Source organism: Acanthopagrus latus, chromosome 3, assembly GCF_904848185.1.
Source record: "Acanthopagrus latus isolate v.2019 chromosome 3, fAcaLat1.1, whole genome shotgun sequence".
Classification (NCBI taxonomy): Eukaryota; Metazoa; Chordata; class Actinopteri; order Spariformes; family Sparidae; genus Acanthopagrus; species Acanthopagrus latus.
The window spans coordinates 13,395,138-13,411,370 of NC_051041.1; the positions used below are offsets into that span (position 1 = coordinate 13,395,138).

Sequence of the window (16,233 nt, forward strand, 5' to 3'; positions counted from 1 at the left end):
TAGTTTTTCGGAATACTGATGCTTCACCTAAACCCTTTCCATGGCTTTTGTTATAATAACGAATCTGCACAGCCAGGTCATGTCATGTCCAGGTAAAGACGCCTTACTAACCTACTATGGGTTGAGTGTGCCGTTTGGCTAACAGCTCCATCACAACAATGCGGGGAACGATGCCTGTAGAACAAAACGTAATAAAAAGAAACAATGATGACATTAGAGCTACTTAAGAGAGCCAAAGTTATTTCACTCTTAAACTTCAAACAGGTATATGTACTTTGGCAAAATGAGAGTGACATTCACATTTGTTAATAACTTTGTATGCTGTTATCAGTATACACCCTAAATCTGTCAACAAACAGGCTATACACTGCATTGTTACAGTACAGTATACACTATACAGTATTTATCTTTCAATGATAGCAAAATAAAACAAACTGCAATGAAAAAAAATACAACTTGTAATAAAATTTGCTGACAGAAGAGAAAAAAAAAACACAAGGTCTGCATGAAGCGATTGAGGAGACTGTAACAAACGCTTTCCCCCTTTCTATTGTGCTCTCCTTATTATGTAATGTCCACTTGGAGGCTGCAGCGGATTGTCCGATATAGCAAACTCCGACTATTCACACATAATAACTGCACAGACGGGCGCAGACTTTTGGTGAGTTTCTCTTTTAAGATACCACCGGTTTTACACTTGGTTGTAGTGTCCTGCATGACAGGAGTTTCGGACTATTTGATTTAAGCACGCAGAAGCCTTAAAAAGCTGCCTTGTGGGAGTGCTAGGGACCCATTCTTTCAAGCACTGGGTCAGCGTTACTCATGACACACAAGTACACGCAAGAATATAAGAGCATGGAAGTGACCAGATACACATTCCTGCTGGTGGATCAAGAAGCAACGTCAATGACTGTTGGGGTTCGTTTGCATTACTGTAATAATTACAGTACTAATAGTAAAAAAACATCACATGCGCCGTATTTTCCCACTACAACAACCTCACTGCTAAACCTTCCCTCTGCGCCAACACCTCTGAGTAGCCAAGCTACACACAAACTTTGGAACGATTACTGGAATTTACATGATTTTTAGGAAAGACACGGAACAATGAGGCAAATAACAGCTTGACATTTTGGTGGTGGTCCAGATCATCACTAAGAAACCGTGTAAACAGCTGAGGTATAAATGCTTTGTCCGTCCAGGAATAAATAGAACCCACTTTTTGCATCCCCGTCTCTGTGTCAATTTTTCGATGAGTTTTGGCTTCAACAAATACATTTTGCTACAACACCTTAAGCTTGGAGGAAGACATGCAGCTCCTGGATTCTGTCATTGTTGTATTTTAGCAACTCCTTAAAGTCTGAGCGCAAAATTAAGTCATTTGTGAATTTTTGGGTGGCAGTATCAATAATGTCTAGAAATGACTGAAAAGCATATATATAAAACAGCCGGTTCAGGGTTAAATTTGCAGAATATACTTATAGTTTGATTCCAGTCTAACATCAACTTGAAACAAAATTGTTGTTTTGTAGTAGAAATGAGTGTCAGTCAAATCTACACTTACTCCTATATACATGTTTGATTTTATGGATGACGATCCTTCAGTTAAAATACGATTTATGCATTAATCTAATGTACTGAGCATTTCTCATCTTACAACTATGTGTCTTTGAGTCAGTATAATGTTGAGCAACATGTTTGTGTGCTATACACACACACACACACACACACACACACACACACACACACACACACACACACACACACACACACACACACTCACTCACTCACTCCACCAGGCAGGCTGCATCCTGTTGATCACAGAGGAGGGAAGTAACCAGATCCATTATGCTGTTCATGGAGTACCATTAGTATTACCATTAGTGGGACAGAGGTCTTAAAAAAACCTGTGCCTTATTTGGACATTAGAGCAGCTAAAACCCAGTTCAAAGGTGTTTTTGGTAGCTTGGCCTAAACCCCTCCAAGGAATGTGCCGTTACCATGAGAAGGATGAGAAACCATCGGTGGAATCAGTGCCAGAAAGAGGACTTTCATAGGGTGGTACTAATATCGAAGACTATAAAGAAGCGTATTCTTCATTTATATTTGGATGCCCTTGCAGACCAACCCAGATCTTCCTCCTCTGTAATACAGATTGTGACTGCAACCCACTTTTGCCTAGATGATTTCTTGACCACCACAGTTTAAAAACACCTTTAGAAAAAGACAATGAGATGGCAGCATTCTTACCATGATCCTTGAAGTTATCTAAACGGGTAAGAAAAGAAAAAAGAATTAACTTAAGAAATGTTTCCTCATGCAGGAAACACATATACAAAATTAAATGTGGATAACGAACCTTTCTGGAAGACTTCTGTCATTTTCTGTTGGTAAAGCACAGAAGAAACATGAGGTGATTTGTTAATACTGCGACTCGTGTAGCAACAGAAATATGGTGACAGAGTCAAACACAGGACTGGTCTCTTCACTCTGATCTAGGTTGGCCAGGTTTAACTCTCAGTATACATTTCAGCCTTTTTCTTAGGTCGTTTATGAGGCTGAGAAACACTTTCAACTAGATCACACTTTGCATTTGGGCATGTAAATGTAACTGGAGTGACCCTCTGCCAAGGCAACTCTCTATGTAGAGTTTGCAGGCTCTGCATGCATTCATGTCCTTTCATATTTAAACAGACCAAGACACTTTTATAGTTGACCGTGCATGTGCAAATCTCTAGTTGAAGCAAACAGGAAACCTGAATTCATTGCCAAAATCCTTGTTTTAATTTTGGTTGGTTGGTTCAGAGTGAGAACTTTGTAACTTTTCCAGCAAATACACAGAATATAATCAGGCTGAGTGTACATGAGGTTTATGATGCCCACCTTTTGATGCGGCCCCGAGTGCACATGTTTCATGAATTGAGATATGTTTTTAAAGGTGGTGAGGCAGACCTAAAACAAGAAAAAAACAGAAAGGGTGCTTTAGCAACACAGAAAATGAATGAGGGACATTTCTGATCCAAATCATGTTCCAGCCCTCATTTGACATGGGTGGAGGATTGTTCTTTGCTACTACTCAATAGGAAACTTCTACCGCTTTTTGAATATCATGTTGATAGTGACCACATATCAAGTAGGCACATCACAATAGCAAGAATTGGGGGGGAAGGCAGGTTGGTAGGTTTGTTTTTCCATTACCAGTTTTACAGCGGCGTGTTGTGTATAAGATGTCCCTTCCCCGGAGTAGGGCAAAACGCATGCTTGCGAGTCATCTTGCAACCCCGGCAAACCCATGGTGATCCCCATACGCCCCCCAAAACAAGACTATGTAGGGAGACTAATGCTGCAATCGCTTTAAAGTCAGAAGCTGATATTTCTGAGTCAGTATTCCCAACTCCCAGTCTAAATGTGTTCCATGTTTGTGTAGCAAGTCTGCGAACTTCACAACTACAACTATAAGGTTTTACCAAAAAAGCTGTTACTGCACGTTTCACAACACAAACACTACATCACTTGAACGTGATAAAAAGGTGATTGTTCACGATGTGCAATGCCATGCTGCTGTGATGTCATCTGAGTCAGGCACTGTGGATTTTGCCAGAGTAAGTGACTTGAAATTCTGACTTGGATGAGTGCCCCATTGCACTTTTTTCCTTGACAAAGGTCGTACTTTTGCAGTGAATTGCAGCATTCACTATTGGCTGTGCATGAAACCTGACACAGGCATCTTTCACTGTGTTCTACACTAAGTAGCTCAAGAAAGACACTACAAAAAACAAGTTTCTCTCCCATGTCCCGATCTTCATTTTCAGAAATCAGATTTCAGATTGGGGAAACGGCAGTTTGGAAAGGGGCAAGAGGAAGGCAGGAAGACAAGAAACGGTAGCTGTGATAGGGGCCACCTGGAGACAGATAGGAAGAAATGGAGGTCAAATCAACCAGCCAATCCGGTTAAAGGTCGAAACATGGGTGGACCAATCCAGAAGAAGAACACATTCATGTACATTCAACTCTGTATAGCATATAAGACTGGGTCAGGGACAGATAGGTTGTCAGACTTCGTGAACTGACCCGCATTCTGTTACTTGTCAGGGAAAGGAAGATCTAAACCCAGAGCTCTAAGCTTTATTCATTTACTGCTTAATAAATACAGTGATTAATTACCGATCATCTTCTCCTATTGCTTTATCAAACAAATACGCAGGACTCGGCTGACACATAGACTGAATTGAAGGTAAAGCAGCTCAAGTCCAACATCCCCTAGCTCATGCAGTATAAGAATACCGACACTTTCTAGTATCCCTGCCCACTTTATCCAGTCAGGACAGAGGAATCCATAAGGAGTCAGTTCTGTCTGCCTGTGAGTGCACAGAGAGCAGGATACTCCCATTTGCTGCCATGTCTGACAATCACTGCTACGCATTCAAGATTGCCAACTGCAAAATGGACAGGAAGCTAGCTAAAACTGTTAATGAAATTCTTTCATCTGATCAACCTAGGTGAGGAGGGCGATTCGTGAGATGTGATGGCGTATGTTGATGTAGTATTAACTGAAGCTCGTCCAGAGAGAACAGGCTCAATAGTACACGTAGTAGCACAGTACAATGCCACGCCAGTTGTGAAGGACACTTCACAGCCTGTGTCTATTGTCATGTCACAACTTCTTATTCTGTTTGTTCAAAAAGGTTTTGCAGATTTTCAAAAAGTCACCATTAAAAATTAAATAATCTCCAGGAGTCCTCAAAAGCTGAGTGCAGTAATGTTTAACTCTCAACTATTAAAACATTAGATCTCACAGATAAAAGCCCATGAAAAAGAGACCCAACTTCTAAATGCAAAACATTCTACTAATATTTACTAAGATGAGGGGTAGGACCCATGGTTTATCCAAATACTGCTCTTCCCTTTGTCTGTGTATCGAATTTTGCTTACATGGGCGTTTTAATGTGCCCCTACCGAGGCCAACATCCATCAAGACCGCCTCTTTAGCAGGAATACACTTTGAACTCCATTTGTAGCTGGTGGCCTTGAAACTCAGTTGAACTCCTCTATTGAACTGTATCTGTGATACAAAAACGTATCCGTTTATTTTATTTTTTTTAACTCCAAATCTTCTCCTTGATATATTCCATTGCTTCACTGACTGCATTTCTTTTAAAACAACAAAAGTGATTCAAAAGTGTTGTGTACAGTATCTGATTATGTGATCCTTTTCTTGTATCTTTGGTTATATTTTCACACTCAGATTCTACAATACAGTGATTCAACTGATGAGTGCACACTGAATCAATTGGTGCAGAATAATACGTATTTCAACCATCCATCATAATTTCTTCACACTTGATTCTTCTTTTTAACAACACAGCAATCATCAGCCCCATAACTACTTACTATGGTTATATTATCCTATACTATTTAACCCTAAAGAAGAGCCATGTGAGGCTATCCCAGAAGCCCAAGTAGATCTTAACCCTCTGTCAAGCACACGCAATTGAAACAAGCTCACCTAATTCACATTGTAATTGATGAGGGCATATGGAGATTGGTTTTAGGTTGAGCCAGCCCATCTCTCATATGAGACAGAGTGACGACGAAATTCTAGAAGAAGAGGAATGGGACCCTGGTTGCACAGGAGACAGCTCGCCTCATCTCCCCAACTGCCACTACAACTATTTGTCCCCTCTAATACGGATTAGAGACAGTTTCTGGAAGGGAGAAATACCTCTACACACAGAAACCTGTTACCCCGGGTATGACCCTTAGTATAATGCTACCTTCAGGGTGAGCATAAAGGAGATATGTTGACACATGTTATGACCATGACCTTACAAGACCAACATAAAGAAATTTCTTGATAAAAAACAATGCTTACAGCAGCTTTAACTTACTCCTGGTGAAAACCAAACAATTTCTTATTTTGCAATCTAAATAACTAGGCAACGAAAGACTTGGTGAAATTTATTTAAACTTATCCATCTTTCAATTAGTGGAGTTTTTTAGGCTGCTGCAGGAGGGAAAAGTGTTTACAGTCGCTCCTTGGAGCACTGTTGTAAATATAGATGCTAATCTATAGCCCTTTTTAAAACAGAGGCGTTATATTCCTACTTTTCCAAAAAGCCGCCACTGACATAGGCGTATACATGTGACGTGCGTGAAGCACAAAGTTGGGCAGTGAACAGTGACAAAGAATTTGTCTTCAAAATAAGAGTTTTACATAGCACCCCATTGGAGTTTAGAACTCGGCTCTTAGTGGGGGGCTTTTCATTTGAAAGTAGCGACTGTTCGTAGCTTGCCGCTACAACAACAAGCGGACACAACCAAACCAACCAAAAGGTGTCCGGTTGCTCATCTTGATGTCTGCGGATGAAGTGATGGACTGACTGCTGTGATCAGCACATCATCGACACCTCTGCCCATCTCACGCAGTGGCTGGCACATTGACACCTCGTTTTTAGCAACGGAGGCGGAAATAAGTGTACCCTCCCAGGCGGCAAATTGGCAGCCCAAAACAGACCCCCAATTTGCCGCCCTCTGTCTAAAACCATGGACCGAGCCACAAAAAAGACGGCCAAGTCAGCTTATTGCCCAGTATAAAAAATGGTTTATATATTTGCATATAGATGCAAATATAGATTTGCATATAGGAGTCATGTTGCTCCATAGAACATTTAGTCACTGAGTCCAAAAGCTTGAACAGGAGTCTGTAAACAACCAGACAAAAGGTCTAATGCTAGAGATCATACCTTGAACAGAGACAAGGACTAACACCTGCAGGCCCACCTGTTATGACTGGACCAATAATCCACACAGTGCTATATCACAATGGAACCATCTGGTTATCTGCCTGGTTCTTACTCCCAAGTATACTCAAATCAATGCAAATGCTGTGCAGCATGTCCGTGTGTTACAACATTCCAACAAGCAGGCTGCATTCTGTTCTCTTCAGTGTACGTTCAGTCTCTAGTTCGAGTGCTCTGCAGACCAGCCCCCTCATTATCCTTTTTAATAAAAATCTTGACCCACCCACTTTGACCTCAATGATTTGTAACTACGAAGAAACCACCACAGAGGCTTGAATCAACTCTCCTTTGCATTTAGATGTAGATATTGCGCAAGCTCTACTCATGGCCGTCACTTAGAGTTTCCAGATCATTCCACTCAAGTAGGAACCTCCCTATGCAGAAAAGACTGTTCAACTGCAGACTACGTGTCTACAGCACAGCTCTGTGAGGTTTTACAAGGTCACGAGGTTCTTCAAGCTCAACACTAATGTCGGCATGCTCACAATCACAATGCTAACATACTGATGTTGAGTAGGTATGTTATGTTCATTCTTAGTTTAACTCAATTAGCATGACAAAAATTACCTTGGCTGTGGTCCCAATAGTCAAAAGAAATACATCGTGACTGTTCCACAACATTTTCATGAAGTGAAGGAAAGATGTGAAGGATAATTAATGAGGACTTAGGAAAGATAAATGCAGCGTTCCATAATCTCCATCAAGAATCATGCAACAGCATCATTTCCTTACCCCTCATAAAATGCTCAAGTGTACCCTATGCTAGAAGGAGAAACCCTTGAAGCACCTTTTCTAGCATCTAGAGAAACCGACCAGCTCTTATGCCTTTCAGATACCTCTGGGTCATTTCGCTGGCTTAGGACCCTTCAAAGCAGAAAAAAGACTTTTCAACCAAAGTGCTTAAATAGCATCTTACGTTCTCAGATATGATTTGAAAAAAGAAAGGTCTGACATGGAAACATGTTATCCCAACTAGAGTACAACTATAGTATTTTCAAAATCCTGCCATATGGGTGGGAAGCGTATGTGACTTATAAAGCTAACCCTCCTCATTCACCTTAATTTCATCACAGGTTACTATGTGCTTTTATTTCTTTGTATTTTCAAAGCACTCAGTACTTTAAGCCATTCCTCTACCAATCACACATCAATCAAAAGTCTTACTTTCTCTTCGGTGACATCAGCATTGACCTCCAGAAACCATCAATACCATACCATTGGATCTATTTTCTCCGTATTGCATACAATACTGTTAAGCATTTCTGAAAGCAGAGCAGAGGTGAGGCTACTTGTGTCAGACATGGTCCCTCATGCAAATGGTTTGCCCTGACATAGATGCCGGTCACTTGTGTTTGATCTACTGCACGTTAGGACAACGACCTGGCAAGGCTTAGCACTGGTGGCCCCGGGAGGCAAGATCAAGTTTCAAGGCATACATGATGTGAAAAAGTGTTGGCCCCCTATTTTTTATTTTTTTGCATGTTTGTCATATTTAAATGTTTCAGATCAAACTAATTTAAATATTTGTCAAAAATAACACAGCAGCAACAACTGCAATCCAGTCTTTTATAGCGCTGTGGAGGAGTTTTGGCCCACTCATCTTTGCAGAATTGCTGTAATTCAGCCACATTGGAGGGTTGTCGTGCATGAACCGCCTTTAAGATCATGCCACAGCATCTCAATAGGATTCAGGTCAGGACTTTGACTAGGCCACACAAAAGTCTTCATTTTGATTATTCTTCTTCAGCCATTCAAAGGTGGACTTGCTGGTGTGTTTTCGATCATTCTCCTGCTACAGAAGCCAAGTTCGCTTCAGCTTGAGGTCACGAACAGATGGCCAGACATTCTCCCTCAGGATTTTTTTGGTAGACAGCAGAATTCATGGTTCCTGGAGCCTCCATGGAGCCTTTATGTTGTTTTTGCTCAGTAGTGGTTTTTCGTCAGGCCATTTTTGTGGCTAGAGAAATTGAACTCAGCTGTGTGTGTGTGTGTGTGTGTGTGTGTGTGTGTGTGTGTGTGTGTGTGTGTGTGTGTGTGTGTGTGTGTGTGTGTGTGTGTGTGTGTGTGTGTGTGTGTGTGTGTGTGTGTGTGTGTGGGGTAGGTTTGGATGATCTGAAACATTTAAGTGTGACAAACATGCAAAAAAATAAATCAGGAAGGGGGCCAATACATTTTTCACACCACTCTTTGTGTGCACAGTAAACTAAACAGCAGCAAGAAACAATTACAACACAATATTAAAAACACCAACTGTTCAAATCTGTGTTCGTGGAAAAAAAAAAAAAAAGACAACGTATTAATTTATTGTCGTTTTCTAAACCCATGTTTAAAAAATGACAATAAATGTACTTTGAAGCAATGAATGATGAGTCCTTGAGTCTTGTTACATCTGTTTTAGACAATGGAGTGTTGAGGATGAGTTCAGGAGTCTTGCGACCTGGGGAATGAAGATCTTCCACAATCTGGTGGTATGGAAGCGTGTATTTTTTGCCAGACGGCAGCAGGTTGAACAGACTGAGGCTTGAGTGGGTGTAGTTTAAGTACCCTTTGGACCCTGTGCAGACATCTCACTTCACCTATGACACAGAGGCTCTGTAGATGGTACCAGTGGTGTTCTAGGTCGTTTGAATCGGCAGCCGGAGAGCCTTCCAATGTCAGTCTGTGACGTTTCCAGTCCGAATGCATCCTGGATTAGGTGCCTCAGTCGGAACTCATCCACCTTCTTCTCCTGCGACCTGACAATAGCCAAAAGAAGGCATGGTAGAGGGACAGCTCTTGGTCAAGGTTAGGCCAGCTTAGCTCCGATGTCATCTCTTCGCCCCCACTTCCAGGGGCAGTCACAGTGCTTTTGGTGACATTTTGTCCCGCTGGTCTGGCTGGCCGTTCAGCAGATGTCGCTGATGGAGATGCTCTCAGTCTGCACACTAAGTCCAACCCCCACTCTTCCTTTTCCAATGTCGATTTTGCATTTCTTTTGTAGGTAAACTGTGCTTCAGTAGAAAAAAAATAAGTGAAAAAAAAAATCTGAAAAATATATCAAACATGTAAGGAGGTTTGATGGAGCTCCTGGCTGCCACAGTTGCATGTTCCACCATCATCATAGCAACCCAGTTGTTTTCTGTGAGTCTGGTTGCCAAACGAAGAGTTGGGAGGGTTGGATGTTTTCAAGCCCTGCCGTCAGTGCAGATGTTCGTCATGCTAGGTGGGTTGATACTGGTAATATTCTTAGTAGCTTTGGACTTCCTGTTTTGGAAGTATCAGGGTTTTTAAAAAAAAAAAAAAAAAAAAAAAAACACATTCAACAACAACAAAAAACACTTTCCAACTTAAAGGAAATTGGCTTCTGCTAATGACAGTAACAAGAGCAGAACAACATTACAAAAACAAAAAAAAGAAAAAAAAAGGGGGGGCACTCCACCAAATTCCTGTCGCCTGTCCTGTCAATACTCCTGTCATAAAGTAAAGCAAAACAACTGTATAATATATTATGTGGCTCTGGGGGAGCTTGCTGGGAAAAGAAGATGATTCAAAACCAGTATGAGAATTATTGGTTCTAATGGTTTTGAACCATCCTAGAGACCATGTTCCTCTGATTTTGACATTTTTTTTAACCTGCATCAAATCAACAAAATTGCTGTCGTGGAAAAAATGCAAAATAAAAATAGTGTTTCTCTCTTTAAATGATGAACCATTAACTGATTCATCCAGGCTGGACTGATTCAGCCTCTTGTTACAAAGGGGTGGAGGTTTCCTCGAGTCTAACTCCAGTCCAAGTCATGTGATTTAAGACCACACCTCTGGAGATTTCTAAGAATCTAAAAAATTTTAAGACATGCAAAAAAGAACAGCCATGGTCAGCAAATCTCAGGAGGTCTACCGTATCAACCAGCAGCATACTCCGCTTTTGTAACACTCTCGGTGGGATACGCAGCTGCATTTAGGATGGCACACAATGACATCACACATGTAACATCATAGACACACACCCTACGGAAACCAGGGGTCAGTCTTTAGCTTTGTTCCTCCTCTGGGGAGGGAGCACTGGTACAGTGCATGTTTAGCCTTTGCTGTCTCCTAACATCATTAGGCGGCACATTTGCTCCAAGGTAAGGGCAGCAATGTGCCGCCCTGTCTTTCTAAAACAAAGGCGTAATATTCCTCCTTTTCCAAAACCCGCCACTGACGTAGGTGTAAACATGTGACATGCGTGAAGCAAGAAGTTGGGCAGTGAACAGTGACAAAGAATTTGTCTTCAAAATAAGAGCTTTACATTGCACCCCATTAGAGTTTAGAACTGGGTTCTTAGCAGGGGCTTTTAATTTGAAAGTAGCGACCATTCGTAGCTTGCCGCTACACAACAAGCGGACGCAACCCAACAGCTACAGAGATCCAGGAGATGCTAGCATCGCCTGGATCTCTGCGGCTTTCCACTTGCTCATCTTGATGTCCACACATGAAGTGATGGACTGACTGCTCAGCCGTTTCCTGGTTTTAAAATTCCCCGGCTGTGGGTCGCACATCAGTGCATGTCATCGACAAATCGAGTCGATGGCGGAAATAAGTGTTCCCTCCGAGGCGGCAAATTGGCGGCCCAAAACAGACCCCCAATTTGCTGCCCTCTGCCTAAATCCGCGGACCTAGCTACAAAAAGGACGGCCAAATTGGCAGCTTGCTGCCCAGTATAAAAACGGCCATTCATAATAATGCCTCTCAATAAACAGCTTCCCCATGTGTCTTCAAGTCACCAAAGTTGCTCTGCTGCCACAAGATCATGATTGCTTCTCACTCATTAAGTTGTGTGTCAGCAGAGGGTAGTGGGTCATAGTTTTCCCTGCATAGCCAACTCAACCATGAGGATTCTCAAACACCAACAGTACTATTATTCATATCCACACATAGAGCATGTACCAACCTCACCAAGACTTCTGTCTGCAGGTTGATGCCCAGCAAAATTTCCAAAAATGTTTGATGAAATTGCATTAAATCTGTACAAATAGTATCGTTGCACGTCATCAGGTCAAAATTTAAATACTATTTCAAGGTGCAATATGTGACATTTGTAGTTTTGTCGAGTTCATATTCAAAACACATCGATGCCAGCTATCACCAGAACAGCTAACTGCAGCTACGGGTAGCTAGTTAGCTGTGCAGCTAGCAGTCCAGACTGAGAGCATGGAGCACCGTGGATGTGTTGTGTTTAGTCAATATCTCTGCAAAACAATACATACTGTAGATGGCAGAGTTTCAAAATGTATTTCTTCACCTTTTCTTCTTGATATTTTTAGTTCATTTTTTAATGTTTTCAACTTAAATTCTTACATATTGCACCTTTAAGGCCAAATGCCTGCAAAATTAATCCAAACCATCCTCTGCTTTTTAGCGCTATAAACAAAGCACAGCTAACATAAGGTGAGAAAATAATCGACCGCAACAAACACGGTGAAATTTGCATGCATCTCAATTACATCAATAACACAAAAAGGCTGAGTGTAGAGCATGCAAGTTTAAAATCTCATATTGAGCAGGCTCAAATAACCTGCACAGGCACATTAGAACTGTACATCCATCAGTGCAACTGGAAGAAGAAAAGTTATTAGTGAGCCAAATTAATGACAGAAGACATTACAGAAAAAATATCTGAGCATCCCATAAGGTAGTTTCATGTGTCAGCTTTGGTCACTTTGATGGAGACTGAGACTTATAAGACACTCATCTGTCTCTCTTTTTTAAAAAACAAAACAAAACAAAAAACATATAGTGACTCTGAGCATAGATCAACATACGACGACCTAAACCTAAATCCATACTCTCACACAATCATATTCTCATTTCATGCTATAAAAATGGGCAGTCCCCAGAATTTGCATTTACTGCCAATCAAATTAGAGTGCGGTCTTTCACCCATAACAAGGTGGCAGAGGCATGTCCGGACTTGTCAAAGTTCCCCTCAGCAGACACCATCGATTCTTAACTTCGCACTTCCTCTTTGTGGTGTGTTTCGGGATAGGGCCAAGGCGAATGCGTCACCCCGGTGAAGCGGAGACATCACCCCCCTGCCCCCGTGACGCCTCCGCTTCACCCCCGTCACGACGCCTTGTCAACGGCTGGATGTCTGCGGACGCCCCCCCGCGCTGACAGTGACAGTGCCTGCAGCATTTGCATGAAACTACGTCTACCTAAATCTTCCAAACACTTCAAAAAGTAGCCACAAACCGCGGGAAAACTGAGGTAGACCTGATGCTAAGTTCATGCTAATGCAGTCTCGGCTCCGGTGGAATTTGGAAGCGGGGAACTATCCCAGAGCATTGACACAGAATTGAAACTTAAAGCCACACACACACACACACACACACACACACACACATTTCACCCACCTGGCAGCCAAAACAGTCCTCATCCATGGTCAAAAACTTTTTCTTTTTTTTTTAAATAGACATGAACTTAATGCGTAGTCATCTTGAGGATAAGAAAATAAAGCGGAATCAAAGCATCTCGGTCGAGCTTGAACCGACGCTGAGGCGAGGTCTGCAGAAGTTTTTCCTCCTCTCTTCACGTCAGGTGCGGTGGGTTTATGATCCTGCGCGCCGATGAGCTGCAGCTGTGCGGGTGTTGACAGCTCTGATGGGCAGGCTGACTCCTCCCTCCTCTCAGCTCGCGTCTGATCCGCAGACGGTGATGGAGTCAGATGCAGATCAGACCGTATGGATCAGTGTGGACACTTCGGTGAAACTACTGATAGCACACTTTTTTTAAAAAAAAATATATATATACTGTTATAGCCTTTTGTTTGTTTTTTTTTGTTTTTGTTTTTTTGTTGTTTTTTTGTTTGTCATGTGATTCTGCAAGATAAAGAAGGGAATCAACAACAACAACAAACACGTGTTGCGTATTTAGAAAACAGCTTTTAAGTAGAATGTATTATTATTATTATTATTATTATTATTATTATTACTGAGCTCTTTCATGCATTGTGACCACACTGCGGATGTTTAGAGGTCATTTTTAAACCATATTTTCCAAGTAAATGATCTGATATACTTTTATCCAGATTTCTCAACATTTTCCTTGTACATTGTTTTTTTTTTTCAGTGATTTAAAATCTACCTGTTCACTCCAGGGACTTTCATGTGCCAAAGCCCTTATTCTGCCTATTCTAATTTACTCTTAGATGGTTAATTAGACAACAGTATCAACAGATTCCTAAGATTTATCTCAATTTCAATAATATATTGTTTATTTTTTTGCTATTGTTGTGTTTTTTTGTGTGTTTTTAAATACTACTGTCCTTTGGTTGCTGTGGCGAACGAATTTCCACGTTTGTGGGACACTAAAGGAAGACTTGTTAGCTTGGTATTTATCTGTCTCTGTGGGTGTGTTTTCACTGTGATAGTTACTAAGTTATTCCCTCCCGCACTTAAGGAAATAGTTCCCAGAGAAGGAAGTGTTAACCTTCAGTGACTATATTCAACACCTTACACGGGTCATAAAACAACCCAAACCGATGTGACAGATCACAGGTTACAGGTCATGTTAAACAGTTACATTCCTTGTGTAAGACTGAGAATGCATTGAACGTTTATTTCTGGATCACTTTGTACACTGTTGTTGCACTACAGTGGACGTGCGGTGAGGTGACCCCCCAAAGAAGATGAACTCCTTTCCTCAGGCCAAACGAGGTCAAGCACAACACACAATAGAGTTTCCTCTCTCCACATTGGAAGACAGGAAGTGGGGGAAGAAGTTGGTTGGGGTAAAGATGATCCAGCCCCCCCCACCCACCCACGGGTAAAACCATTTTATGATTCTGTCTGTGACATTCCACTCCCACTACAGTCTCTATCCTCATCCAAATTCCAATATGTTCTGAACAACTATTCAACTACAATCTCATCTTATTAATTTTAGCAGATTCCTAAATAGCCTAAGAAGGTCATACAATAGATCTTTCCCATGTTACTGTCAAGCCCAAATGAAGTTTATTACTTAATGGGTTTGAGGTCCGGGAGAAACCAGCCCCTCCCTTTGGTGATGGGGACAGACTTTCAGATCATTCTTCTTTGCATAATACTTGTGTTATTTACCAGTTAAATGTCTGATATGTTTTGTTAAGATAGAATTACAAGGAATAAGTAAGTCCTTGGTCCTACTGTGTATTGTATACTCAAGTGCTTTATGCCTTAATCGTGTTTTAATTCTTTTTGAACGATAAGTAATCACAATCATGTCGCATCTTTTCACATAGACAAAATTCCACTTGTAAGCGCGGTGAAGTTTTGGGAAGGTAAAACACAATTTCGAAACATTAAATGCAATAGTTTAGTTAGATTAAACCTTTGTGAGCCTAAACTCAGCTCACAGGAGGAGTGACCCTGTCAGTTGGTGTCTAAAGTTCTGACTTCTGTCTAAGTTCTGACTTCTATCTTATGAACTTAAGAGAGCTGAGATTAGGGTCTCTTTAGTATTAACATTTTCTCCCGTAATCTCTATTATATATAACCTGACCCTTTAATTTCACCATCTGTCAACTATTACTTTGCCTATTACAGTCTTTACATTTTCTGTTATCTGTTGTTCGTCTTTTCGTTTATTTTACCCTGGATTATTTAGTTAATAAACATATATGACCGTTTGTCGTTGCCTGGAACTTAATTTTAATGTGGAGAACTGATGGATATGTACAAAGAAGTCACTGCTTCAGAATATGAGACTGAATGAATTGATTTGGAATTGATTCCAACTGTTAAAACCAAACTTGCACAGTTAGATTATTCAAAATAGTTAAACAACGAAGGTGGTGTCCCATCTACGAGTGCATGATTAATCACCAGCGATTAATTACCTTTATTGTCAAGTAGTATCTCCTACACAGTTATTGATCTAATGATGTAAAATCAGGGTTTTAACTATTGTAGTCTGTTGAGATGAAGCTTATGTAAAGTAGTTACTGATAATGATTGCTGTATTTGCCAAATCACGATAATAAAATGTGAAGGTGTAGTATAATGTAACCATAGAAAGTAGTTAGTGGTTAATGAAAACTGGTAATAATTGCTGTAATGTTAAAGAGAATAATCAAGTGTGAAGAAATCACACTTGATTGAACATGCACCTATCAATTGAATCACTGTATTGTAATGAAATAACGTGTGAAATGTAACCACAGATTTAAGAATTAAACCATGTAACCAAATATACAATGCTTCTATTATTTGAAAAAAAAAAATGCAGTAAGAGGAGTAATTGAACATAATGGGATATATCAAGAGGGAAATGTGTTTTTTTTTCTTTCTGAACTGAGGCCAGAGTTACTAAAAGCTAATGGTGTATTCTGAGGTTTGGATGAGACTATGAGACCAAGGGCGTGTAGTGTATTGTAACCAAAGTAAGCAGTTAGTGGCTAATGATAACTGACAATAACTGTTTTAATGACAAA

General features: G+C 40.8%; 1 protein-coding gene across 11 annotated transcripts in view; it reads right to left on the reverse strand.

Moving 5' to 3' along the window:
• LOC119016683 overlaps window positions 1–13,536 on the reverse strand; it is a 43,582-nt gene extending 30,046 nt beyond the window's left edge. For 9 of the 11 annotated variants that reach the window (XM_037092804.1, XM_037092805.1, XM_037092807.1 and 6 more), the window contains exons 1-5: window positions 13,175–13,536; window positions 2,884–2,952; window positions 2,360–2,384; window positions 2,251–2,268; window positions 112–174 (exon numbers count right to left, since the gene is read on the reverse strand). In XM_037092804.1, the coding sequence (XP_036948699.1) occupies window positions 112–174; window positions 2,251–2,268; window positions 2,360–2,384; window positions 2,884–2,952; window positions 13,175–13,201 (202 nt within the window). In that variant the 5' untranslated portion in view covers window positions 13,202–13,536. Of the gene's footprint in view, window positions 1–111; window positions 175–2,250; window positions 2,269–2,359; window positions 2,385–2,883; window positions 2,953–13,174 lie in introns of those variants that run through there. The other 2 variants (XM_037092808.1, XM_037092809.1) reach the window with 2 other exon arrangements.
• Between the last annotated feature and the right edge of the window lie 2,697 nt (window positions 13,537–16,233).